Consider the following 27,476-nt stretch of genomic DNA (forward strand, 5'->3'; position numbering starts at 1 on the left):
GTCTTTGCATCATTAACAAAAGCAGCAGAAACAAATGTAACATACCTTTTACACAGTGAAAATAATATTCCACAACAAAGGGTGAACTGAAAGAAAGGAGTCCACAGACCCCAGCAAAGAGGCTGAGGAAGTCCAGGTAGATTCAGCTGGCGAAGGGCTCAGGAGCTGATGGAGTGAGGCCCTAGATAGGGCAGAAGGGCAGGCTGTGGTACTGAAAGGGTCAGGGGAGGGAAGAAACATTCCAGAACAAGGTTGCGGGTAGTCTGTGAGAAAGTGACATGGGAGAAGGTGGCATGGACCAGGGACGTTGGTGGGGTAGACACCGAGGTCAGATTAGAGAAACTGACATTAAACAAATGGCAGACAAAACAACTCCATTTCTCTGTCTCGAATCTTCTTTTCCATACGTTTACTACTCAGTATATGTTCTTGTTTTGAGACAAGGTCTTACTACATAACCCTGGCTGGCCTAGAACACACAGACATCCACCTGCCTCTGCCTCCCAAATACTGGCTACACCACCACACCTGGCTGTTGTGGAATACTAGTTTAAGATGTGTTACATTCATTCATGCTGCAGAATATTTGTTTAATGATGCAAAGATGGGTTGCATTCTTTTATGTTGCGTTTGTTTAACTCTGTGAAGCTATGTTACTTTACCTGTCCCAAACACCTGATTGGTCTAATAAAGAGCTGAATGGCCAATAGCTAGGCAGGAGAAAGGAGAGGTAGGATGGTAGGCAGAGAGAAGAACAAAGAAGAGGGAGGAGCAAGAAAAGGAGAAGGAGAGAGGATGTCGGGGGTCAGCCATCCAGCTATAAAACCAGCCATGGAGTAAAGCGTAAAGAAAGGTATATAGAAGAGAGAAAGGTAAAAGCCCAGAGGTAAAAGTAGATAGAATATTTTAAGAAAGGCTGGCTAGATACAAATCAAGCTGAGGCCAGAAATTCATAAATAAGAAGAAGTCCCCATGTATTTATTTTGGAGCTGGGTGGTGAGCCCCCAAAGTATATAAAAAAAAACCCTACACCTAGATATTTCTACTTTCTTCTCTTTTTAGATTTATTTATTGCTGTGGGACAATGCTCTTGTACACTGTAAAGATTTGTCACTCATATTGGTTTAATAAAAAACTGATTGACCAGTAGCCAGGCAGGACATATAGGCAAAGAAACCAAACTAGGAGAATTCTGGGAAGAATAAAGATGAAGACACAGTTGCCAGCCAGACACAGAGGAAGCAAGAGTATTCCTTACTGAGAAAAGGTACCAAGCCGTGTGGTTAAACATAGATAAAAATTATGAGTTAATTTAAGTTGTAAGAGCGAGTTAGTAATAAACCTGAGCAATAGCCCAAACAGTTATAATTAATATAAACCTCTGTGTGTTATTTGTGACTGAACAGCTACAGGACCAGGTGAGACAGAAACTTCCTTCTACAATTTATTAATTTATTGTATTATTTTATGTGTATGGGTGTTCATTCATGTACATATGTATACTATGTACATACCAAGTGTCCTCAAAAGTCAGAAGAGAACTTCATATCTCCCAGATATCTGTAACTAGAGTTACAGATGGTTATAAGTCACCATGTGGATGCTGGTGTTGGACCTGGGTCTTCTACCAGAGCAACAAGTGTTTTTGTCTGTTTGTTTGTTTTTGTTTTTGTCTTTCTGAAATAGGGTTTCTCTTCATAGCCCTGGCTGTCCTAGAACTCACTCTGTAGATCAGGCTGGCCTTGAACTTAGAGATCCACCTGTTTCTGCCTCCCAAATACTGGGATTAAAGGTACTTGTGACCACCACTGTACTTGAAGAAGTTTTAAAAACATCTAAAATTTCTGGGCTTGGTAAATGGGGCAGTAATCCTAGGATTCAGGAGATTGAGACAGGATACTCAAAAGTTTGTGACCAGCCAGGGCTACATAGAAAGTTTGAGGCCAGCCTAGGGTTACATAAGAACCTATGTCATGGGGCTGGAGAGATGGCTCAGTGGTTAAGAGCATTGCCTGCTCTTCCGAAGGTCCTGAGTTCAATTCCCGGCAACCACATGGTGGCTCACAACCATCTGTAATGAGATCTGGTGCCCTCTTCTGGCCTTCAGACATACACACAGACAGAATATTGTATACATAATAAATAAATATTTTTTTTTAAAAAAAAAAAGAACCTATGTCAGAGAAAAAAAAAGGCTTTTTTTTTAAAGTACTTATACTTAAGTCAGTTGGGGGCTGGAGACTCTCAGAGACAAGACAGGAGCTGCCACACACACCTCCAATATATATAGTGTAGGGAATCATCACGGGAAACTACAATAGCTGTCTCCCTGAGAAATTCAGGGATGTCTGGGTTTGTCAACTCTGGGTGCATGTCTGAGTTCAAGGCCACCCAGGTCTATAGAGCTCCAGGATAACCAGGAACTATGTATGAGAAACCCTGTTTCAAAAAACCAAAGGAAGAAGAGGAGGAGGAGGAGGCAGCTTAGGGAACTTGTGGAGTGGAACTGAGGAGGTGGAGCCCCAAAGGCTCAGGGAGCAGGAGAGAAGGGAGTCAGCAGAGAGTTGATTCATCTGTAAGAAGTTTGACATTTTGGTAAGAAGTCAGGAGAAAACAGAAAGAGGGAAAAGCACTCAAGGGAAACCAAGGAAAGATTGCTGGTGTTGAGCATGGTGGTGCATGCCTTCAATCCCAGCACTCGCAAGGCAGAGGCAGGCAGATCTCTGTGAGTTCGAGGCCAGCCTGGTCTTCAGAGTGAGTTCCAGAACAGCCAGAGAGACACAATGAGACCCCGCCTCAAAGGAATGAAGGAGGAAGGAAGAAGGAAGAAGGAAGAAGGAAGGAAGGAAGGAAGGAAGGAAGAAAGGAAGGAAGGAAGGAGGGAAGGAGAGAGAAAACCCACATGCTGGGGGGAGTCCACCACAGGTGATGATAATTCCTGTCAAGTGAAATGGAGACAAAGGGCTTCTTGCATGGGGAGCCAGTTGGGAAATAGGGCTGGAGTAGGTGAGAGCCCCTTGCTCTCATTTTTTATACTGGAAATGTTTATATGTATGTGTGTGTTGGGGAGGTGTCTGTCTGAGTGCACACACACACATGCACACACATGCACGAGAGGCAGGTAGGGCAGAATTGAATTCTGTAGAAAAGACTTGGGGTTGGACTAGGATTGTACGTCACAGAGAGGCCTAGATCCCTGCCAGTGGGTGTAAGGTAAGGGAAAGAGTGGCCCCCAGACCTCAGGAGCTGAGGCCTAGCAGTGATGGGCCTTCTGGATCCTGGGACCTGATCCTCAGAGTGAGGCTCTGAAGCCTTGATTCCAACACAGGAACCAGGAGGCGCCTCCTTGGGTGAGGCCCTAAGTGTACAGGGCAGTCAAACCAGACAGACAGGAAAGGGAGGGTGGCACCTGGCAGAGAGGCCTTGGCGGCCCGGTCTGTGCTCCTAACTCTTCTCAGAAGGCTGAGGCAGGATGGGTGAAACAGCTGAAGGGCAGCTTGGGAAATAGTGAAATTCGAAATTAAAAGTTAAGGGGTTGGATGTAGCTCGCCTGGTGGAGTATTTGTCTAGTATGGATGAGGCCCTGAGCTGAATTCCCAGCACCACATGAATTCCCACCAGGCATGGTGGCATAGACTTCCAATCCCAGTTCTTGGGAGATAGAGGCAGGCAGCAGAATCATCCTTGACTACATAGTTTGAGACTAGTCTGGTATGAGACTTTGCTTCAAAAAAAAAAAAAATTACCAAGTCAAAGGAGTAAAGGGGTAGGGGGAGATGTTTAGTAGTTACGGAACACTGGTTGCTCTTCCAGGGGACCTGGGTTCAATTCCTAGCACCCACGTGGTGGCTCACAAATGTCTGGAGTTTCTGGCCTCCACAGGCACCAGGTATGCATACAAGGAAAACCCTCTTACAGATAAAATACTAAAAGTGCTTTTCAAAAAGCTGAAGCTGTAGTTCGGGATAGAATACTTGGCTAGCATACACGAAGGCCCTGAAGGTCAATCCCTAAGCCACCAAAAGTAAAATAAAGTCTTGTTTATGGAAAGGGAAAGATGGACAAAAGTTCACTTGCAGAGGGCAGGGGGTCCCCCAGGACCGTTCAACTAGCATTGTGTAAGCCTGGGGGGGGGGCACAAATAAGGAGACCTTGTCTTAAACACACACACACACACACACACACACTCTCTCTCTCTCTCTCTCTCTCTCTCTCTCTTGAGCACACACAGGAACCAGGACACATGGCAACTTTTGAATTTTTTTATTCACATAGCTTGACTTAATATACAGGCACTTCTGCTAATGAGGTGTCCCAGGCCTCTGGCTCCTACCTGAGTCAGTTGCCCATCTTCGAGCCCTCTGAGGATTAGTGCTAGTAATGTCACACACAAAGTGGGGAGTTGGGGTGGGAAATGGGAAGGCAAGAGGGGAATCCACCTCTGCCAGGGCTTCAGATGGCAGCAGCCTGGGTTCCCTCAATCCTTGTGGAGCCCGGAGCTGCTGTTTCTGAAAATCCCACACTGGGCAGTCGGACCCTGAATCCACCTTCTTCCCTGTCCCTACTCCCACTCCGGGCCTTGGGGCTTAAGGACACCCTGGGAAAGCGGAATTTGGGTGACTTCTCCCCAACTGGGGACTTGGAGGTTGTTTCGCCCTCTTGTCCCTTAGAGACTTTGGAAGGGGAAGCCAAGCCTACGCGAGGCAATCGGACCCTGACCCGACCCCAGCGACCGGAAGCTCCTTCCCCACCGCCCTCTTCCTCCTCCTCAGGGCTTGGAGAGCCTTCTCCAGAGACCACCTCACTTTGACTGAAGCCCACTCTGGGCAGCCTGAGCTTTGGACTCTTGGCCTTTTCTCCGGCTTCTACTCCTTCCTTAGCCCTCACCAGACCAAACAGGGGCAGCCGAACCTTGAGTTTGTGTCCAGCATCCCCATCGCCCTCAACCACTTGGTACTCAGCGTGGCTACTGACTGGGGAAGTGAGTTCCACATCAGGCAACGAGAGCTGGAAGGTGCGCTGCGCCCCGGGGTCCTCGTGCTCAGTACCCTCTGCTTTGCCTCCCGCACCCAGGGTGGGCAGCTTCAGCTTCAAGCCACCCTCACTCTTGGCTGCTTCACCAGCCTGGGCTTCGTGGCTCAGCCCGACATCCAGCTCTAGCTGGGGCACTGTGACTGTGGGCATCTTGAAGATGCCCTCACCTACTAAGAGATCACCACCTGCGGCCTGGGTTCCAGGCAGATCCAGCATCACCTGGGGCACCTGGACCCTAGAGCCTGCTGTGCCTTCTGCAGGTGGGGCTGTAATTTCAGTGCCTGCCTCGCGAAAGCTGGTCAATTCTACTTGGGGCAGTGAGATGCCCAGGGTGGGCACCCTTAGCACTCCCTCTTGGCCCTCTGCAACTGCCTGCCCAGTGGTGGACACCTTCAGGCCTGATGGTTTCACTCCACTGGCGACAGCTTCTACCTCCTGAGTTCCTGGTGTGACCAGTTCTACCTCAGGAATCTTAAGCTGACCAGCTATGGCCTCCAGCTTTTCCCCAGGGCTAACACGTCCATCCTCAACTTCTACTTCCTTCCCTCGGGACAGTCCAAAAGATGGCATCTTAAGCTTTGGCATCCTCACCTTACCATCCCAGCCCCAGCCCTTTCCCTCAAGCTCAGCCTCCCCCGCCACTAGTACTTCAGCTTCTGAGTCCCGGCCCTTCACCCCAAACTTGGGCAGCGCAAACCTGGGCCCCTTGGGCTTACTCTCAGCTCCTGCTACCTCTGCTTTGCCTGAGGGTAGATGAGCATCCAGGCTGAGCTGTGGGATGGACAGGTCCAGGGCAGGCAGCATCCCTGCTTCCCCAGCTCCCTTCGCTTCAGCTTCGGTCCCAGTTCGAGCTTTGGGGAGTGAGATGGCAAACTTGGAGACCTTCAGCTTGGTGGCTCGCCCAGGCCCCTCCACCTCGGCCTTGACCACTTTGGGTCCCGAAAGTCCAAATTTGGGCAGAGAGAACTTGGAAGTGGGTTTGACTTTCAATTCTACCATCTCTAGCTGCTCTTTCTCAACTTCAACTGTGGGCAACTGTGGAGTTACAATCTCCACAGAGGGCACCCGGAAGACCACCTCTCCAACACCTGCTGCTACCCTGGGGCCCTCTGGCTTCTCTACTTTGATCGAGGGGGCTTCTTGGACTTGTCTTTCCAGGCCCAGGGCCCCAGGCAAATCAAGCTCCACAGAGGGCAGAGAGAGGGAGGGGACACTAACCCGAGTCACCTCACTGCCCACCTCTGGCTGCAGACAGGGAAGTGTCATGAGTTTACCTGGAACCTCAATACCTGCCTCACCGGGCTTGCCCACCTTCCCTAACTTGGGCATGGTCACCTTGGGCAACTTGAAACTAAATTCAGTCCCTTCTGCCTGCTCCACCCCTGCGGCTTTTCTCTGCACCTCAGGAACCGTGGACAACTTCATCTCTGGCACCTTAGGAAGATGCACCTCTGGGACCTGTGACACTTGAATTTCAGGCAGTCGCATGTCTGACACTTTAGGAAGCTGCAGCTCTGGGAGGTGGACATCGGGCACTGCCATCTCGGGCACTTTGGGGAGTTTTATTTCTGGAAGCTTCATTTCAGGAAGTTTCACGTCAGGCACTTTGATCTCCGACACTTTGGGCAGCTGAACTTCCGGGAGTCGAACATCGGGCACGGCCATCTCGGGCATCTTTGGGAGTTTCATCTCTGACACTTTGGGCAGCTGAACTTCCGGGAGTCGAACATCGGGCACGGCCATCTCGGGCATCTTAGGGAGTTTCATCTCTGACACTTTGGGCAGCTGAACTTCCGGGAGTCGAACATCAGGTACGGCCATCTCAGGCATTTTAGGGAGCTTCATCTCTGACACTTTGGGCAGCTGAACTTCCGGGAGTCGAACATCAGGTACGGCCATCTCGGGCATCTTTGGGAGTTTCATCTCCGACACTTTGGGCAGCTGAACTTCCGGGAGTCGAACATCGGGTACGGCCATCTCGGGCATCTTTGGGAGTTTCATCTCCGACACTTTGGGCAGCTGAACTTCCGGGAGTCGAACATCGGGTACGGCCATCTCGGGCATCTTTGGGAGTTTCATCTCCGACACTTTGGGCAGCTGAACTTCTGGGAGTCGAACATCAGGCACGGCCATTTCAGGCACCTTCGGGAGCTTCATCTCTGGGAGTTTCATTTCCGGAACTTTTGGGAGCTGTACATCTGGGAGGTGTACGTCAGGCACAGCCATCTCAGGCACCTTTGGGAGCTTCATCTCAGGAACTTTGGGCAGCTGCACTTCCGGAAGGTGAACATCAGGTACGGCCATCTCAGGGATCTTTGGAAGTTTCACCTCTGACATTTTGGGCAGTTGTACTTCGGGGAGTCGCACGTCTGGAATGACTGCCTCAGGCACTTTCGGGAGTTTGACATCAGGAACCTTAGGGAGCTTCACTTCCGGCCCTTTGGGGGCCTTGACCTCAGGCCCAGCTGTGCCAATGCCAAAAGAGGGCATCTTGAGGGTAGGTAGCTTCAGCTTGCTCTCGGTGCCAGCTTCAGGGCCAGAGGGCCGGGGCTCCAGGAGAGAAAGCCCAAAGGTGGGCATTCGAAGTCTGGGACCCTTTGCTTTGGCCTCGTGGCTGCCCTTGACCACCTTGACTTCAGTAGCTTCCTTCCCTCGAACCCCAAAGCGGGGGAAACTGAGGCGGGGCATCTTCAGGGCCACCTCAGGTGCCTTTCCTGGGGCCTCCACCTCTGTACCTGGCAAAGCCAGGTCCACCCCCACAGAAGGAGCTGCCACATCCAGGGTGGGGACTTTTACCACTGCAGCCCCTTCCTGGGTGTCCAGACATGGAAGTGTGGGAAGAGAGGGGAGGGTGGGGAGCTCCACTTGTGGAACCTGGATTCCTATGGCTGGGGGCTCCACAGCTGGTGCGGCTGGGGCTCCTAGCCCAAGGGTCGGCAGATGAAGGGCAAAGCCACTGGCTGCCTCTGTTGATGGGGTCCCCTTGGGAGCTGACACCTGAGGGACACCCACCTCAGCACTTGGCAGCCGAGGCCCAACTAGCTCTAGCTGAGGGGCTGTGAACCCGGCTCCTGTGGCTACCTCAGCCTCTGCCTTGACCTTCCTTGGGGGAGGAGCAGCAGCAGCCATTCGTGCTACCTGGGCCTCTTCAGCCACTTCTCGGACACGAAGCCGAGGCAGCTGGAGACGTCGATGGGCAGGGGCAGCTGGGACAGGCCCCTTGACAGCCTCGGCTTTGAGACCCCGACGCAGTCGGGAGAACTTGGGAAGGGAGAACTCGACGTCAACAGGGGCCAAATCTGCAGGGGTCCCCAGGGCCCCAGGCACCATCTTCTTCTTCTTCACAGGGGACAGATGCTGGATGTTCTGAGGAGAGAGGAGAGAGGCAGGAGAGAGGAGGCTGTGGGACAGTGGGAGGCTGGGAGTGGACAGAAAAATAAAACCCCACCTAGTATTATACCAGGCTGGGGATGTATTGGGGATACATTGCCTGTCTGTCACTTCACCCCAGGAAGGCAATGACAGTCATTTAGAAACTCACTATGAATGGACAGGGGTGGTAGCAACAGGGACCCAAAATTTTAAGGCCTTTCCAACGTTCTCATTGTAGAGATGGGGAGACTCGTACCCAGAGAGGAAAAGAAACTTGGGTTGCTCAGTAACCCAATAGCCCTTAGGCTAGAATCTGGCCTTCTAGGAGGCCTCTGTGGACCCTAATAAGCCTGGTTCCCTTGATGGAGATGGGCGAGAGCCACCTTCTGGTTGGCGCATCCTCCTTCCAGGGAGCTTGAATTTAGGAGCAGTGAACAAGGGGCAGAGGATGAATTAGTGTTGGGTTAGTGACAAGACAAAGGGACAAACTGGGCCACGATAGTAGGGAGTAGGGTTTACGGCGCAGAGACCGGGTCGTTGGGGCAGTCCTGGGCCGGGACCGGGCTAAGCACGCGTACCAGCTTGGCCACTTTGGCCCGCGGGCCCTTCATCTCGTAGCCAGACACCGTCCCGGGCCGCAGCGCCAGGTCCCCCGTGGGCACAGTGCGCTTCAGGCAGAAGGAGACCTTGTAAGGCTCGGCGCATTGCAGCAGGCGAAGTGCGTCCTCGTACTTGAAGTTCTCAAAGAACACGCGGGCACTCAACAGCTGGTCCCCTGCAAGCGAGGTAGAGGTGGGCAGGGAGTGATTTCCCCTGGCTCCACCCACACGGGGACACGCCCACTTCCTAGGAGTCAGCCAAGTGAGGCCCAGGCCCAGATATTGACCCTGCTTATCTCTGCCTCTGACTTGAGAGAGAAAATATCAGAGGAACGAAGCTGGTTCCTTTGGCTTTGGCCCCGCCCCTTTACAAATTGAACCAATCAGGCCACTTATGGTGGACTGGGTAGAGTAACATCCACTAAAAAGTAACACCTATGAGCGCCCGCAGTAGTTTCATGTAGTTCAATTTACTATAATAGCGAAGGATGATCTAAAACCCCTGATCCTTCTGTCTCCACCTCAAGTGCTAAGATTACAGCCATTTGCTACCACTCCCAGCTATGGGTTATAAAGTTGATAGCCTATGTGGTAGTTCCTTGCTCTCTGTGGACGGTTTCTCCCCCATATTCTTGAACGCATAAAAATGCACTGTCGGGCCAGGCGGTGGTGGCGCACGCCTTTAATCCCAGCACTCAGGAGGCAGAGGCAGGTGGATCTCTGTCTGTGAGTTCGAGGTCAGCCTGGTCTACAAGAGCTAGTTCCAGACCAGGCTCTAAAACTACAGGGAAACCCTGTCTCGAAAAACCAAAGGGAAAAAAAAATACACTGCTGGAACTGGAGATGTAGCTCTGTGATAGAGCATGCTTGCCTAGCATGAAGGATGTCCTGGGTTCAGTCTCCATTACCACACATACATACAAAAAACACACTGACAGAGTTCTTTGTCTAGCCTCTTCTCTCTGCTTCCCAGGGTCTGGGATTAAAGAAGTGTGTTGCCACCCTTGCTCTCTCTTGGCTTTTAATGTATGTATGAGTTGTATGTGTATGTATGAGTTGGGCCAAAATTATCTCAGGGCCTGTACCTCGAGGCCTATAGGACAGAGAAAAGCCTGGCTCGAGTTTGAAGGATAGTCTCAAAGCTACCAAGTGAGGATGAGACAGCAAAATCTAGGTAGATGCCCCTCCAGCTAGAGGGCTTGACTGTCTCTCATTGGCTGGAGATACCTGTACCACATGATGTCACTTAACCTATATAAACTGATGCTCACAGTAATAAACTGAGTTCCTACTTTGACTTGACCCTGTGTTACGTCTGATTGTCCTGCATGTGGGACTGAGGAATGGGCAGATAGCACACTCATCTTTCCCTGGGGAATAGGGCTAAGGAGGCCTGGGATGTATGCCTTGTTTATGTGGGTACTCTCTGAGGTCACAAGAGGGCATCGTATACCCTATAGCCAGAGTTACCAGTGGCTATGAGCCGTGTGATGTGGGTGCTGGGAACTGAACTAGGGTCCCCAGGAAGTTCTGCAAGCGCTCTTCTTTTCCTTTTTTCTTTTCTTTTCTTTTTCTTTCTTTCTTTTTTTTTTTTTAAGGTTTTTCAGGACAAGGTTTCTATGTCGCTTTGGAGTCTGTCCTGGAACTGGCTCTTGTAGACCAGGCTGGCCTCGAACTTACAGAGATCCACCTGCCTCTGCCTCCTGAGTGCTGGGATTAAAGGTGTGCACCATTACCACCCGGTCTTTTTTTCCCTTTCCTTTATATTTCCTTTTTCTTTTTAATTTTTTCATTTTTATTTATTTAATTTGTTTGGCTTTTTGAGACAGGGTTTTGCTGTAGTTTTGGGGCCTGTCCTGCACCACCACCGCTCAGCTTCCATCTTAATTCTTTTTTTAAAAAAATATTTATTTATTTATTTATTATGTATACAATATTCTGTCTGCGTGTATGCCTACAGGCCAGAAGAGGGCACCAGACCTCATTACAGATGGTTGTGAGCCACTATGTGGTTGCTGGGAATTGAACTCAGGACCTTTGTAAGAGCAGCCAGTGCTCTTAACCACTGAGCCATCTCTCCAGCCCCCCATCTTAATTCTTTACCTTTGGGGAACACAGATCAGATTCAAACACTGTGTGTACCTGTGCTCGCATACACACACATGCTTCAGCAAGCACTCTTAATCACACACAGAACTATTTCTCCAGCCCCATAACACTTGTTATCGTGTGTGTGTGTGTGTGTGTGTGTGTGTGTGTGTGTGTGTGTGCTCGTGTGCACGTGCATGCTGCCTCCCACAGAGGCCAGGAGAGAGCTCCATACCTTCTGGAACTGGAGTTAAGGAGGTTGTAAGCTGCCCAGTGAGGGTGCTGGGAAACTGCTGGCTGCAGTGTCTTAACCACTGATCTATCTCCTCTCCAGCCTTTGTTTTTTGCTTTTGATTAATTGAAGCTGGACTCTCTTTGTGTAGCTCAGGCTGGTCTTGATCTCTCACTATGAATCCATGGCTGACCTCGAACTATCAATCCTCTGGTCTCAGCCTCCTGAGTGCTAGGACTATAGTGTCCCAGTTGAGAAATTCTATGAAATTTAGCAAAATGTAGGCTTCTAACTGGGCAGTGGTGATGCATGTGTTTAATCCCAGCACTTGGGAGGCAGGTTCAGGTGGATCTCTGTGAGTCTGAGGCCAGTCTGGTCCACAGAATAAGTTCTAGGACAGCCAGGGCTACTCAGAGAAACTTCGTCTCAAAAAAAAAAAAAAAACCCAAAAATGACAACAACAAAAAAACCCAGCCAGGTGCCCATCTTTAATCCCAGCATGTGGGAGGCAGAGACAAGCAGATCTCTGAGTTTGAGGCCAGCCTGGTCTACAAAGTGAGTTTCAGGACAGGTTCCAAAGCTACAAAGAAACCCTGTCTCAAAAGAAAAAGGGAAAAAAGGAGCAGGGTAACCAATGCTCTTTTTTAAATGCTGAGCCATCTCTTCAGCCTTTACCTTTTGTTTTTAATGGTGCTGGAGACAGAACCCAGGGCCTAAGGCATAGATGAGCCACACCCCCAGGCTCTAACTTGCTGACTCTGGGCACGCTCTCTATCACTGAGCCACAGCCCTAGTCCTCTTTCCAGTTTTTGAAACAGGATGTTACTAAGTTGCCTAGGCAGACCTTTAAATTTCCATTCTCCTGCCTCCTAAATAGTTATTTACGTTTTTGAGACAAAGTCTCCCTAGGTGGTCCAGCCTAGCCTTAAACTCAAGATTCTCCTGCCCCAGGCTCCCAGGGGCTGCTGAAATGACAGGCCAGTACTAGGCCCAGCTCCAGATCATGTCTGATACAATGTAAATGTCATATAAATGGTTGTTCCTTTGTTTTCAAAGATTTGTTCATTCTTACTTTATGTGCTCCATGACATGACAGCACAGAGGCCAGAAGAGGGCTTGTGACCTCCTGGAATGGTGGTAAGGGACAGTTGTGAGCCAACATGTTGGTGCTGGGTATTGAACCCAGGCTCCCTGCATGATCAGCAAATGCTCTTAGCTTCAGAGTCCCTTCTCTAGCCCCTCAGCTATGTTGCTTAGGTAACAGTGACAAGAAAAAGTCCAGACATGCTCAGTATGAGCTCCCCCACCCTCTTACAGATATTTTCAGTCTCTGGCTAAACTCTCAGATGCAGAACACAGATGGGAAGGGTGAATTGTCTACCCAGCTGCCCATCCACAGCTCCAGCCGGTGTGAAAGAGACAGCTTTGATCTAAGAGGTCTGATGGTGAATGCCTGTTATCCCAACGACCCTTGGGAGGCTGGGGCAGGAGAATCTTGAATCTAAGGCTAGCCTGGATCTCAAAAAGTAAAACCAAGGGCTGGAGGGATGACTCAGAGGTTAAGAGCACTGGCTGCTCTTCCAGAGGTCCTGAGTTCAATTCCCAGCAACCACTTGATGGCTCACAACCATCTGTATGAGGTCTAGTGCCCTCTTCTGGCCTGCAGACACACATGGAAGGAATGTTGTGTACATAATAAATAAACAAATCTTAAAAAAAAAAGTAAAACCAAAAACCAAACAGAGAAGGCAGAGTTTTGATCTTGCCTCACTTGAGAGCCTGATGACTTCTCTTTCTTTTGGATTCTGCTCAGGGCCTGGGCAAGCTTTCCCTGACAGTGTCTTCTCGTTCTCTCCGAGGCTCCCCAGCCACTTTAGTTATGTAGCTGCTTACCAACCTCCACTGCTTTCTTGAACTCTAACTTAAAAGGCCTGGTTTTCTCTCTTCCACCCGCTCCTCTCAGCCATTGCTAAGATTTACAGCTTGCTTACCTTGGTGTTTTTCTCCCAGTCTGAAATAAAATTGTCCTTGAGTTTTAAAACAGACAAAAGCACTTACACCCTGTCATTCTCCAGTTATCAGCAGGCTACTCCCTGTTCAGGTAAAAACTCCTGGGAGTACTAGAGATGAAACCTAGGGCCTCATCCATGCTGGCCAAGTGCCATACCACTGACCCACAGCCTCACTTCAGAGTGGTCGCTGGGAATATCCTGGAAGCCTCCCTCTCCATCGTACCCCACACCTAGATCCAGAATATCCAGAATCCAAACCCTTCTTTCCAGCAACCCCACCTGCAGCCTGAGCATCCATCATTTCTTAGGGGCTCATCGGAGAACCACCCCTGTTGTTGATCTTGCTCCTGACGCTGCCTCGGACAGTCAGACTACTACGAATGAAGCAACTCAACAGGCTGTATCCCTGCTTCTCTGCGTACGTCACAGAATAAAAGTCATAGTCCATATGAACTCTTCAAAATTGCCCTTCCCCTGACCTCCTTACTAGTGTCTCCCCCCTGTATTGTAAACTCCTTAGGTGCAGCAACCTTGCTTTGTTTTGTTCACCATTGTAGCCAAAGCAATAAGATGCTTCGTAAAGAATTATTATGGAGTGGGGATTACTTCACTGGTAGAAAGCTTGCCTAAAACTGGGCGGTGGTGGCGCACACCTTTAATCTCAGCACTCGGGAGGCAGAGGCAGGCGGATCTATGTGAGTTTGAGGCCAGCTTGGTCTACAAGAGCTAGTTCCAGGACAGGCTCCAACCTGCTTGCCTAGAATCCACCACTGAGAGGTTGGGAACACAGTTCAGACACAGAGCACTTGTCTAACAAGTCGAAAGGCCCTGGACTCCATCCCCAGTATGACAAAAATAAGCACATTTTTTTCAAAAAAAAAAGAATAATTGTTATATGCAATACATAAGTCAAATTGGCTTCATCCATATTCCTTAAAATGTCCTTCATTTAATTGTTTAATTAAGTTCTTCTCTTCACCTCAAGTTAACTCCACCCCTTTCTCCTGTCCCAATAACACACTAATTAGCACTTACATAGTGTTTACTGTGGGACACTTCGCTGTGTGCTGTTTTCAAAACCTGACTCATTTAAGCTACATAATAACCTCATGAGATCAGTGCTAATTATTCCCATTTAAAGATGAAAATATGGAGACACAAAAATATCACGAGGGTTCTGGGAGTCCAACACAGACAATGAACTGGCCTTAAATAATCACGGTGCCAGCTGGGCATGGCCATTCAGGCCTGTCATCCAAGCTACCCGGAGGCTGAGGCAGAAGGATCAAAAGTTCAAGGCCAATGGCTAGCAAGAAGGCTCAGTGGTTAAGGGTGCTCTCCGGTGGTGGTGGCTCACCCGTTTAATCCCAGCACTCGAGAGGCAGAGGCAGGCGCATCTCTGTGAGTTCCAGGCCAGCCTAGTCTACAAAGGGAGTTCCAGGGCAACCAGAGCTGTTACACAGAGAAACCCTGTCTCGAAAAACCAAAAAAGAAAAAAAAAACCAAAACAATGTAACAGTGTGCTCTCTGCCCTTCCAGAGGATCCATATTTGTCCACTTGGCGGTTCACAGGGAATCCCGTGCCCTCTTCTGGCCTCCGGAGGTACAGCAGGCACAAGGCACACAGACGTACTTGGAGGCAAAACACCCACACAAATAAAATAATCATCTTTCAAGTTCAAGGCCAACCAGAGTTACACGGGAAGTTCAAGGACAACGTGGCAACTTAGAAAGACTCTCAAAAATTTAAAAGGGTTCAATGAGACAAAGAGTTGAAAAAAAAATTTTTAAAGGGAATTGGAAAGCTGGGCATGGTGGGGCATGCCTGTAATCCTAGCTCTTTGGGAGATGGCGTCAAGTCATCCATAGCTTTACAGCGAGTTCAATGCAAACCTGGGTTCCATGAGGCCCTGACTCAATTTCCAGAGCCTCCCAAAACAGTGAATGAGATGTAATTCAATGGTAGAATGCTTGCCTGTCATGCTCGAGTAGGAAGGACCTAGATTCAGGAAAAGAACAAGGAAAGCCTCACCCCAACTTCTTAACCCCGCCTCCTGGCAAACAGGCCCATTTTCAGCTACATCCCCGCCAGGACTCTAGGCAGATACCTAACCACACCCACGCATGTCAGCCCAGTCCCCACCACGCCACCAGGCTCCGCCCCACTCCCCAACACGGCCTAAAGAGGCCCCCCCATCCGAAGCAGATTCCCAACTCCGCCTTCGCAGATCAGCCCCGCCCCGTCTCTCCAGGCCACGCCCCCAACCCAAGGACGATTCTTAACTCCGCCCCCGAAGACCCGCTCCGCCTCTCCATGTCCAGGCCACGCCCACCTTCCTGCAAGCTGAGGCTCCTGGCTGCAGGTGAATCCTCGCGCAGCTCGCGGACGAAAATTCCTTCTTTGCCGCCGCCCGCTACGTTGATGCCGCTGACCCCCGTCTGCGCCTCGGTCTCCACGATAACCTCCACCAACTCGGCTCGTCTCAGCTCCTGCGGTGGGCGACGAAGGGTAGCAATGACTCTCCAGGACAGCAGTTCGCCCAGAGCTCGCCATGGCTTTCCTTCTCTTGCTCTACCCTCCTGCTCGCTCTCCGGGGGATCGGGGGTCCGGAGGAGCAAGGGTCGGGTCTGGAAGAGGAGGGGGTGCGTGGACAGAGCCAGATCATGGAGTGGAGCCGCTTGGAGGGCCTAAGAGGCATCTTTGAGAGGCTTATTCATCTTCTTTCCTATCTTCCTTCCTTTCTCCCTCCCTCCCTCCTTCCTTTCCTTTCCTTTTTTCATTTTGAGATGGAACTCATGTAGCCCCGACCTGCCTTGAACTTGTTACGTAGACCAGGCTGGCCTTGAACTCACAGAGATCCACTTTCGAGTGCTGGGATTAAAGATGTGCACCACCATGCCCGACCTTTTAAAAGATTTTAGTGTGTGTGTGTAATGTGCATATGTACATGGGTGCCTATGGCGGCCAGGGAAAGGTTTGGGGTCCTCTATAGCTGAAGCACAGCAATTAGTTGTGAGCAGTCCAATGTGGAAGCTGGAAAGTGAGCTTAGGTCCACTCACCTGCCCCCCTCATATATTTGTTATTTGTTTGTGGCAGGGTCTCATGAGCTTCTGGCTGGCCTGAAACATTACATACAGCAAGCTGGTCTTTAAGTCACAGTGATCTGCCTGCCTCTGTCTCATGCCGATGACAGGCATGATCCACCATGTCACCCCGCCCTTACTGAACGGGATTCCTTTGGCCTAGGCTGAGGCAGGGCAGTCCAGCCTCAATCACCCAAATCCTGGGATTAAAGGTATAAGACAAAATGCCAACTCCAGGATCCATATTCTTATTCTAAAGACCAAGCGGGGCTTTAATAACTATGTAACTAGCCTAGGGAATTAACTCAGTGGTAGAGGCCTTGCCTAGCGTGCACGAGGTTCTGGGTTCCGTTCCCAATACAAAACCAACCAAACAAACCAAAACACGTATATAAAATATTCCACTTGAGAGTAATTATTCCTATAGAACAAGGGCATGCAGGATGGAAGAATGGGGCCTTGACCCCCGTGGGTTTGAATATGTGTGAGAATGCTGTTGTGGATTTTTCTAACTCCCCCGGGAGAGGGAATCCAGTGAAGGGGTGTGTGGGTAATGAATGACGACCGCAGCAGAAGTGGCATTTGTGGCATTTGCCGGCCCTTGTTCCGAAACACACTACAGGGTTCACATCTGCTTCCCAGCAGAGGAAGCGAGAGATCTGATTCTGTCTAGGAAACCACTTTGCTGTGTGCATCTGGGGCAGCGCTGTGCACTTCCTGAGCCCATTGCTATCCTGCAACGTTGAGTAACGTGAGAGAAGTAGCTGAGGAACGGGACAGGTGCAAGGCGTTGAGAGCAGCCAGGACCAGCGCCCATCCCGGAGCCTGGAGAGGGAAAAACAGAGCGAGACTAGGTGCCCTGCTGCAGTGGCCTCAAGGGACTAGGGCAAGGCAATATGGAACCTAAGAGTTGGAGTGGGACTGGGCAGTGGTGGCACATACCTTTAATCCCGACACTCGAGAGGCAGAGGCAGGCAGATCTCTGAGTTAGAGGCCAGACTGATCTACAGATTGAGTTCTAAGACAGCCAGGGCTACACAGAGAAATTCTGTCTTGGAAAACCAAAAAAAAAAAAAAAGTTGTTGGAGTGGGCTTCTGGGAGCAGCACAGTCCTTCGACTCCCTCTGGGCAAGAACTCATTGCATCCCCCATATTTTTTGGGTAGTCACAGGAAGGCAATAAAACCTAGAAAGTTAAAGTAATCTTCCTAATGGCACACAGCACATTAAACAGTCAAGCCTTGTCTTTAGCTATTCCACTCCAGGGCTCTATAAGCAGTAATCCCCTTGCCTGTCATCCTCAACCTGCATGGGGCTCCTTTATAAGTAGAGCCACCCAGCCCAGTACCCAGTAGAAGAGGTTAAAACTGCCAGCATAATTGAAAAGCAATGACAGTCACTGAGGGTGTTCCCTTAGTGCCAGACTGTGCAGATCGCCAAAAAGTCAATCCTCAAAGTCCCCAGAGAGGTGGGGACCATTGCTCCATCTCACCAGTGCGGAAGCTGGTTCTCAAAGAGGTTAGGTCATCTGCCTAGGACTGCACAGCAGAAGCAGTGTAGGATTAGACTTGCCCCTTTGGGTCCAAAACTCTCTATCCCAACCCTATAAAGCCTCACCTCTTCTTTCTAGGTTTTGTTTGTTTGTTTGTTTGTTTGTTTGGGTTTTTGTTTTTATTTTTTTTGTCAAGACAGGGTTTCTCTGTAGCTTTGGAACCTATCCAGGAGCTCACTCTATAGACCAGGATGGCCTCAAATTCAGAGATTCACCTGTCCTCTGTCTCCTAAGTGCTGAGATTAAAGGCGTGTGCCACCACGACTTGACTGTAGGAGGCGTATTTTGACTCAAGGTCCTACTCTGTAGTACAGGTTGACCTCTAACTCACAGTAGTCCTCCCTGAGTACTGGGATGGTATGCTGGGATCAGAAGCATGAACCTTCTGATGAAATATTTCTGTTCAATTTTTTGTTTTGTTTTTTCAAGACAGAGTCTCACAGCTTTAACTGTCCTGAAACTCAGTATGAATAGCAGGTTGGCCTTGAATTTATAGAGATCCACCAGCCTCTGCCTCTCAAGTGCTGGGCTTAGAGGCCTGGGCCACCACGCCCAGCTATTTTCTAATTTAATTTTAAAAGATTTGGGCTGAGGGAGCAAAACAAAAACAAAACAAAAAAGCAAACAACAACAACAAAAAAGATTTTATGTCCACTGATGTTTTGCCAGATGTATGTCTGTGCACCACACTGCCTGGTGTCAGTGGAGATCACAGGAGTATGTCATCTTCCTGGGACAGGAGTTACAGAAGGTTGTGAGCCCCATGTGGGTGTTAGAAATTGAAACCAATCCTCTGGAAAAGCAGTCAGTGCTCTTAGCCAGTGAACCATCTCTCCAGCCACTGGGTTCCTTTTCAAAGTTTTGTTTACATCCATTTACTTCCGTATGTGTGTGTGTGTGTGTGTGTGTATAGCAGTCAAGGGAATCAGTTGTAGGAACTGGATCTTTCCTTCTACTGTGTAGCTTCCAGAGAGGAACTCGGGGCATTAGGCTTGGCAGTAGGCACCATACCCACTGAGACATCTGGCTGGTCCCTCTGCTGGGTTTCATCATTATCATTAGTGCCAAGGATTGAACCCAGGGCCTCGTGCATGTTAGGGTACTCTACCCCACCTGTGAGTGGCACTTATGTTTTTACTTTTTTGAGACAGAATCTTGCTAAGTTGACCAGATCTTGAACTTAAGATCCTCCTGTTTCATCCTTCCAAGTGTTAGAATGAATGACAGGCCTGTGCCTTCAAGCCTGGCACTCACTCATTCAGCTCTTCATGATACTCAGAATCAGCCACTGGGAGGGTTTTGGTTTTTTTGAGACAGCATCTCAGCTCGGTAGCCCAGGCTGACCTTGAACTTGGAAGCTAAAATGGCAGGCATTAAAGCAGCCACACCTACCTGGATGCCCAACACTGTGCTGAGCATTTTACAGGTGTTCATTTCCCCCTAACATTTACACTTTCCAGCTTATAGGTGGGGACACTGAAGCCCAGAGGAGTCAGGACATGCCCCCTTGCCACCCTGGCCTGTGAACACTCACCTCAGCGCTGCGGCTCCTAGCCTCCATAGCTCGGCAGTGAGTCGCCTGGGCCTCAGGCTCCTGTTTCCTCTCCTCCTTCTGCTGTAGGACCAACTTCAGCTCCTCATGGAGCAGCTGCCGCTGAGCCTGGGGGTACAAGAAGGAGTCCTTAGGCACGGAGGGATCGTGGGGTAGAGGTGAGGCTTGCTAGGGAAGTCAAAGCAAAAGTGGTATCAGGTGGACAAAGAGTAGGGCCCCTCACCGCTTCCTGGGTGCTGGTCTTTTCTCCTGATGCTCGGAGCCCCACTTGAGGTGACACACAGCTGTGAGCAGGGATTTCACGCTTCCTCTGAGGTCTTGCTGCCTGCCAAGGAGAGACAAAGGGCCATGGGACACCAGACAGGCCCAGAGAAGACAGAGAAGGGTATGTGGTCCCAGCCAGCACTCACCTGAAGGTCACCTCCAGTTCCCTGGGCCTCCTGGGTCTGGGTCTCTAGGAAGAACAACATACACAGTAGTATTATTTCCTAGGCCCCAGTGGCTTCCTGAGAGCTGACCCTATGCCCGTTCTGGCAAGTCTTTGTCCACAGGTGCCATATAGTTAGTTCCAGGCCAGCTGGGGTACACAACGAGTCACTGTCTCAAAAGCCTGAATGCAGAGCCAGGCCAGGTAGCCCAAACTTGAAATCCCACCGCGTCTGATTTATTCCCTGCTACGGGATCAAAACCAGAGCTTCGGCATTCAAGAGTAGCGGGATTAAAAGTGTGCACCATCACTGGCATGCTTGGCACTTTCAGACAGGGTCTTCAGTTAGCCTCCGATTCTCTACATAGCTGAAGATGACCTTGAACTCCTGATTTCCATGTTAGCCTCCCAAATACGGGGGTCACAAGCATATGACACTGGTTTTAGTTTACCAGACAACTGCTTTACTTCTGAAAATACATCCTCTCAGAGAGGCAAGGGAACTGGTACCCGTGTGGGACACACAACCCAAGAAAGCACAGAGCCGTCAACCTCCAGCCTGGCTCTTCTGGGGGCATGGAGGAGGGGACTGTTCCTGAGCTTGGCCCCCACCTGGCATGCCAGCCCGCCAACCCCAGCCACACAGGAAAAGGTCAGGCACATGCGGCACATTCCCTTACACAATGGCCCATCTGCTGTGCCAGTCACATTTTGCCCCTGCCCACCCACCCACCCACCCACCGAGCGCCACACAATGGCCCTTCATAGCTCACCACTGGGGCAGAGGAGCTCAGATGGTAGAGCACTTGCTAAGCCTGCACAATGGCCCTGGGTTCCACTTCCCAGCACTACATAAACCAGGTTTGGTGGTACATAAGTATAATCCCAACACTTGGCAAATAGAGAGAGGCAGGAAGATCAGATGTGCAAGGCCATCTTTAAGCTTCATAGGCCAACTGTATGAAACTGGGTATCAAAACAGCAAATTTAGCTCACAGTTGGCTAGGCCAGGCAAGCCTAAAACACACACACACACACACACACACACACACACACACACTGTAACTGCCCCACTGACTGCCCCCCACAGTGTCTCAGAACTCCTGTCAAAGCCCAGGCTTCCTCGTGAGTCCTCAGCTCCTCCATGTAACCTGAAGACCTTCCCTAATGACGACTTCCCTGTGAACCAGGCCCTGGGCAGGCAACCACAGACCTGGAATTCACCCTGAATATACTAGCTGCAAAGGCAGAGATCAAGACTCAGAGAGAAGTTACCTGTTTAGGGTCACATGACTAGGATGAGGTGGGGTGAAGACCTGTGTCTTTGACCTCTACTCGAGTCCTAATTTGTGACAGACAGCAAGGCCCAAGCTGCAGAGCCTCAGGGGCAAGAACTGAGGTGGGTGAGAGGAGTCAAAGTGAATAAACTTCAGAGGAACCTTGTTCGTGTCTGACCTGGCCTAGGCAGCCTCATGAAACCCTATTTACCGGCAAGTAAAGGACAGTTGGAGACAATGTCAACCTGGGAGAGGCCGAAGACTCCTGTAATCAAATAGGATTATGAATTAGAAGGTAGCCTGGGCTACCTGAGACCATGTCTCAAAAATACTAAAACATCAGGAGTGGGAGGCAGGAAGATTTATAGTTTATGGCCAGTCAGGGATACATAATGAGTTCTGGACCAGCCTGGGCTACAGCATGTGACCCTGTCTCAAAAAAAGAAAATCCAAAGCCAAACGAAAGTCAATAAGGTCTGTGGGGAACCTGGGCCGGGCATAGTGGCAGATACCAAAGAGCATGTTGTAGGCCACATTCTCCTTGCTCTGGGCCCAGGCAGTGAGGCTACACCTAGAACCTGACACAGGAAGTCTAGGCAAAGGAGGGGCAGCACAGTGCCCTCCCTCTTCATCTGTGCCCGGAACAGCTGCCCAGCCCAAGCTATATTTAGGCCACTGAGCCCTTCCTGAGCCATGTGCCCAGCTCCTGGGCAGGGGTGCAGGCAGCTTCCGTGGGAAACGCACCCTCCACAGGCACTCTTTGTTCTCAGCCCTGCCCAGCCCCTAGGTAGGAAGTTGGGAACATGCTTCCTGGGAGTCCCTGGTTTGTGTCACAGGAGGAGGGAATGGAGTCCCCCTGGTGAACTGTGGCCAGGCGGAACTTTCTGGATGTCAACAGTCCATTTCTGGAGGCACCACCCTAACCCTAACATGTGCCTGAAATTCTTCCAAACTTTACAAGGAGCCTGCGTCTTAAGTATTTACTATGTGCTAATATAGAGAAATATAATAACGTTTTAGTTAGGCAGTGGTGGCACACACCTTTAATCCCAGTGTTTGGAAGGTAGAAGCAGGCAGATTTCTGGGTTCAAGGCCAGCCTGTTCTACAGAGTGAGTTCTAGGACAGCCAGGGCTATATAGAGAAACCATGTCTCAAAAAAAAAATACTATATATATAAATTTATATATATATATATATAAAATTTCCTTTGATTTGTTTTCATATATATATGTTTGTTTGGTTTTGGTTTTTCTCTGTGTAACCCTGGCTGTCCTGGAACTAGTTTTGTAGACCAGGCTGGCTTTGAATTCACAAAGATCCACCTGCCTCTGCCTGCCGAGTGCTGGAATTAAAGGTGTGCACCACCACCGCCCGACTTCATACACACACACACACACACACACACGCACACGCACACGCACACACACGTGTGTGTGTATAAATAAAATGCTGGGTATTGAATTCAGGGCCCCATGGTTGCTGGCCAAGCATTCTACTACTGAGCTACCTCTGAGTCCTCTACTTTTCTTTCTTTTTTTTGTGGGGGGGGGGAGCGGAGACAACACACAGGATCTCACATACCTGGGCTAGCCTCTGGTTCTCTAAGTAACCGAGGATGAGCCCAAACTGTTGATCCTCCTTCTCAGACCTCCCTGGTTCTGGGATTACAGTCTTAACCACACCATGTTTTATGGGATGCTAGAGATCAAGCCCTTGGCCAAGCACTCCACCAACTGATCTGTGTTTCCCAACATAGTCCAGCCTTCTTTGTCCCTTTCATTTTGGGGCAGGGTCACACTAAGGTGCTCAGGCTGTCCTTGAAGTATGACAGACCCACACCACCAGATTTAGTTTTATTTGTACACTTTAGATGCCATTCAAATCCTTACTGTGGTTAGGTAAGGGAGCCAAACACTTGGCTCCCTTCTCCCAGGATCTGCTGTCTACCCCATGTGCGAATTCTGTCCACTTGGAGCTTTGACTTCCCCAAGCCACCTGTGATCTGCTACTGTCAGCAGTGGAAGCTAGGCCTGGTCCAGCTCTTCCTGGCCCCTGGACACTATCTAAGGTCATAGAATGAGGCTGGGAGGAGGTGCCTAGGCAGTATAGCCTGCGGTCCTACCCGCAGTCCCAGCACTGGGAAACTAAGGTTGGGGGATTGTGAGTTCAAAGTCAGTCAGTCTTTCTTCAATGCACACACACACACACACACACACACACACACACACCAGACACATATGCACCACCCAGTGGGCTCGAAACTTTGAGCCAGCAGATATGTATATGGTATATTACCTTGTCGATGGTAACTGCTCAGTTAATATAAACTAGTTTCTGGCAACAACCGGGAGTGCAGACGGAGGGGGGTCATACAACTGTTTCTCAGATTCAGTTGTGTTTGTATATTTGAGACAGCATCTCCTGGTAGTCCAGACTGGCTTCACATTCCCTACTTAGCTGCGGAAGACCTTGAACTCCTGGCCCTCCTGTCTCTTTCCACCTCTACATGCTGGGATTACAAGCATAAACTACCACACCTGCCTTCCATACCCAAACTTTGTACCACAGTGGCCCCTAAATTCCTCCCAGCCAATGGGGAACTTTAAATTGAGGCACCAGCTTTAGCTTAAGCCCAGCCTCCTATCAATGGGATTGTGCTACCTCTCCAACATCCACTTTCAAAGACCAAGAACCTTTCCCCCAGCAAGTCACAGACTCCTCCATCCGAGCAAGGGGACCTCCATCTGCCCATCTTACAGATGGCAAAGTGGAGGCGAAGGTTGAAGTCTCTCACCTGAAGCTGCCCAGCAGGTGTAATTGTGCACACCCAGGACTCGTGAGACTAAAATGAGAGCATTGTTGGAAGTCCAAGGCCAACCTGAGCTATATAGAAAGATCCTGAGATCGCGTCCCCAAAACCAACGAAGGAAGGACTAGAGAGGTAGGAGACTAGCTGGCAGAGCCTTGCTAGCATGCATGTGGCCCTGCAATCCATCTCCAGCACCACACACACTCACATGGTGGTGCATGCCTGTGGTCCCAGCACTTACGTGCTGCAAACAGGAGGCCCAGGAGTTCAAACTTAAACTCAGCTACATAAATTGGAGGCCAGCCTGGGCTATATGCGATCAAAGACCACCCCAAAGAAGAAGTTAGGATTTGAACCCAGAGCCTAGTTCCAAAGCCCATAAATTTAACTCTTCTGTGACTCTCCCTTCCCAGCCCCTCCATCCCCCGTCACCCTAGACTGTGTTCCTAGGGCTGCTGAGCCTGGCCAGCTGGTCATTTCTTACCGTTGAGCCTCCAGACACCTGCAGAGCTCCTGGTCCGACTGGTCAGCCCCAGCCTTGGGCTGGAAGGGAAAAGGAATGGGAAGGGGGAGGAAGGGAGGGGCCTTGGCCATTGGCTGCCTTGCTGTTATGTCACCAAAGGGTGGGTGGTGGGGAAACAAACATCCCCTTCTCTGAACTACATCCATCTGCAAGGGGGTGGGGATAAGAAAACACCAATCTCTCCTTTGCCAGAGCCCAGACCTCCACCCCAGTTCTGATTCAAGAATTTGCATACCACCCCCACTAGGAAACTCAGTACCCCACCCGAACCATCTCAGGACCCAGGACTCAGGCCTAGCCCACATCCCTGAAACTCTCAAGACAACCTCCTAAACCATTTCCCTGATAATGTGGATTCAAACCACAGCTCACGCACTCCTGGCTACTTCAGCAAACACGGGGCATCGCTGGGCCTCAATGTTTTCTTTGAAATCGGGGTAGTAAGAATGCTTGCTTTGTCATGGAGTCAAATGGGTTTTAAGACCTAAGCTTGGGGCCAGTGAGATGGCTCAGCAGATGGAGGCCCTGACTATTAACCCCAAGGACCCGAATTCAGGCCCTGGGATCATCTGATGAGAAGCAAGACCAAGTCATGCAAATTGTCCCCTGACTGCCACATACACAAAGGTAATCCTTATGACACATGCACACACAAATAAACTTAGTTGAAAAAAAAATTAGGGGCTAGAGAGATGGTTCGGTGGATAAGAGCACTGGCTGTTCTTCCAGAGGACCCAGGTTCAATTCCCAGAAATCACATAACAGCACATAACTGTATCTCCAGTTCTGGGGATCTGACAGCCTCTCGCAGAATATATACAGGCAAAACACCAGTGTACATTAAATAAGTAATAAATCTTTTAAAAAGATTAAAAGCTAAGGCAAAGACTGGAGAGAGGGCTCAGCAGTTCAGATTATTTGCTGTTTTTCCAGAGGACTCAGGTGTGGTTCCCATCCCCACCTCGGGTGGCTTACACCTGCTGGTTACTTCAGTTCCAGTGTATCCAGTACCTCTGGTCTTGTCAGCCAGCTATCTGCACTCTCACATCCATGTGCAGACACTCTTACACAGAATTAAAACTAATAAAACAAATACTTACAAATAGCCGGGTGGTGGGGGTGCCCACCTTTAATCCCAGCACTCAGGAGGCAGAGGCAGGCGGATCTCTGTGAGTTCAAGGCCAGCCTGGTCTTCAGCGTGAGTTCTAGGTCAGCCAGAGCTACATTGTGACCCTGTCTCTAAAACATTCACAAAAGTAAATAAATAAATGGCAAGAAGGATAAATGACTTTTGTTGTTGTTGTTGCTTTTTGAGGGTAGCCTTGGCTACCTACTGAGTTTGAGGACAGGCTCGTGAGAGAATGTCTCACAACCAGCAGCAGCATCAACAGTAAGAGAACTAGACAGGCCTCACTTGGGGAGGAAGATGGGGGGCATTGAACCTGCTAGCATACGCTGGGCCTAGTAGAACTCCAGTTTATTGTTTAATGAAATCACTGCTTAGGGTGACACTAGCTGTACCCCAAGTTGTATGTTGGGCCCAGTGCTTTGCCTCTCTCTGCCTCAGGGTGGGTCATGGTGTTTAGTTTGTAGCTACCAAGAAGGAGGCGATGGAGCTGACCTCAGCTCAGTCCTCTGGCCCTCCACTCACAGATAAGAAGACAAGAAGATGGACAGTAACTTTCACAAGATCACACACAACAACTGTATCACACACTTAAAGCCAGTTCTGCCCAGCTCTCAAATCAATGCCTCAAAGCCTTATCCCTCCCCCTACTCCACTGACCCCAGCCCCCAGCCTGCCCTGACTCACCATACCCTGGGGCACGGCAGAAGAAACACAGGTACCCCCACATGCCTCTGTCACCCACAAGGTCGCTGTCTCAGATGCTCTCAGCTCTCTAAGCTAAGGCCTAGAGCTGGGGCCAGGCTGAGACTGGGAGATTACCCCTAAAGCTATAGTCAGCAGCTTCTGCTCCATTGTCCGACCAGGTCCCAGGGCTGCACCCTGGCCCCTCACATTGGCTTGGGCGATCTCTCTGTGGACCCTCCTGTCACCCCATATGGAGGGGTCTGGGCCTATGCTGAGGGTATGGGGCCAGAAACAGGGTGTCAGGATCCTAGCATGCTAGGGCCACCCCCTTCCTCTGTGAAATGCCCCCTGCCCACTCTGAGCCACTAGGGGAGGCTGGAATGTGCTGAGCTCTGGGAAATGCCTTCCAGCTCTGGCAGGCACCAAGCAACAGGGTGTGGCCAGAATCTAGCCAGGCACCATCCTAGAAACTAGGGGGTGGCTGCTGATGAGTGTAAGACCCTCACCCAATGGCACACTCTCTTTTATGTAGTCATAGAAACACCAGACATCCATTTGTTTGTTTATTCATGCCAGAAGCGTTCACAGTGGCAGATGTGGCAGCATATACGTACAATCCCAGCACGTAGGAGACGAAGACAAGAAGATATGGCATTCAAGATCACCCTGAGCTATAATCTGAGTTTGAGGCCAGCCTGGTCTACAGAAAGAGTTCCAGTACAGGCTCCAAAAGCTACCAAAAAACCAAACCAAACCAAACCAAAACAAAACAAAAAAACAGCCTGTCTCAGAAAAAAACAAAACAAAACAAAACAAAACAAAAAACCCTTCATGTCAGCTGCCCTTTTTGTTGTTGGTTTGTTTTTTGAGATAAGGTCTCTATTAGCTTAGGCTTTCCTACTATTTACTATGTAGCCCAGGCTAGCCTCAAGACCATAGCAGTCCTCCTGCTTCAGCCTCCAATATGGAAATTCTGGGACTAGTCATGAGCCACCACATCCAGGTTTTTAACCTGCTTCTGAGTGAGGGGTTTGCTCTGCAGCCCAGGCTGGCTTTGACCTTGTGACCCTTCTGTCTCAGCCTCCTGGGAGTCTGGGGATT

General features: G+C 49.9%; 1 protein-coding gene across 1 annotated transcript; it reads right to left on the reverse strand.

Moving 5' to 3' along the window:
- Window positions 1-4,248: 4,248 nt before the first annotated feature.
- Window positions 4,249-24,631, reverse strand: Prx (periaxin). The gene is made up of 7 exons (XM_087907458.1): window positions 24,524-24,631; window positions 19,936-19,979; window positions 19,749-19,850; window positions 19,508-19,633; window positions 15,671-15,827; window positions 8,985-9,181; window positions 4,249-8,400 (listed from the first exon to the last, which is right to left on the reverse strand). The coding sequence occupies exons 4-7, from the start codon at window positions 19,532-19,534 to the stop codon at window positions 4,453-4,455; spliced, it is 4,329 nt and encodes a 1,442-aa protein (XP_087763584.1). The 5' UTR covers window positions 19,535-19,633; window positions 19,749-19,850; window positions 19,936-19,979; window positions 24,524-24,631; the 3' UTR covers window positions 4,249-4,452.
- Window positions 24,632-27,476: the final 2,845 nt, after the last annotated feature.

Source organism: Myodes glareolus, chromosome 1 (assembly GCF_982192425.1).
Source record: "Myodes glareolus chromosome 1, mMyoGla1.1, whole genome shotgun sequence".
Classification (NCBI taxonomy): Eukaryota; Metazoa; Chordata; class Mammalia; order Rodentia; family Cricetidae; genus Myodes; species Myodes glareolus.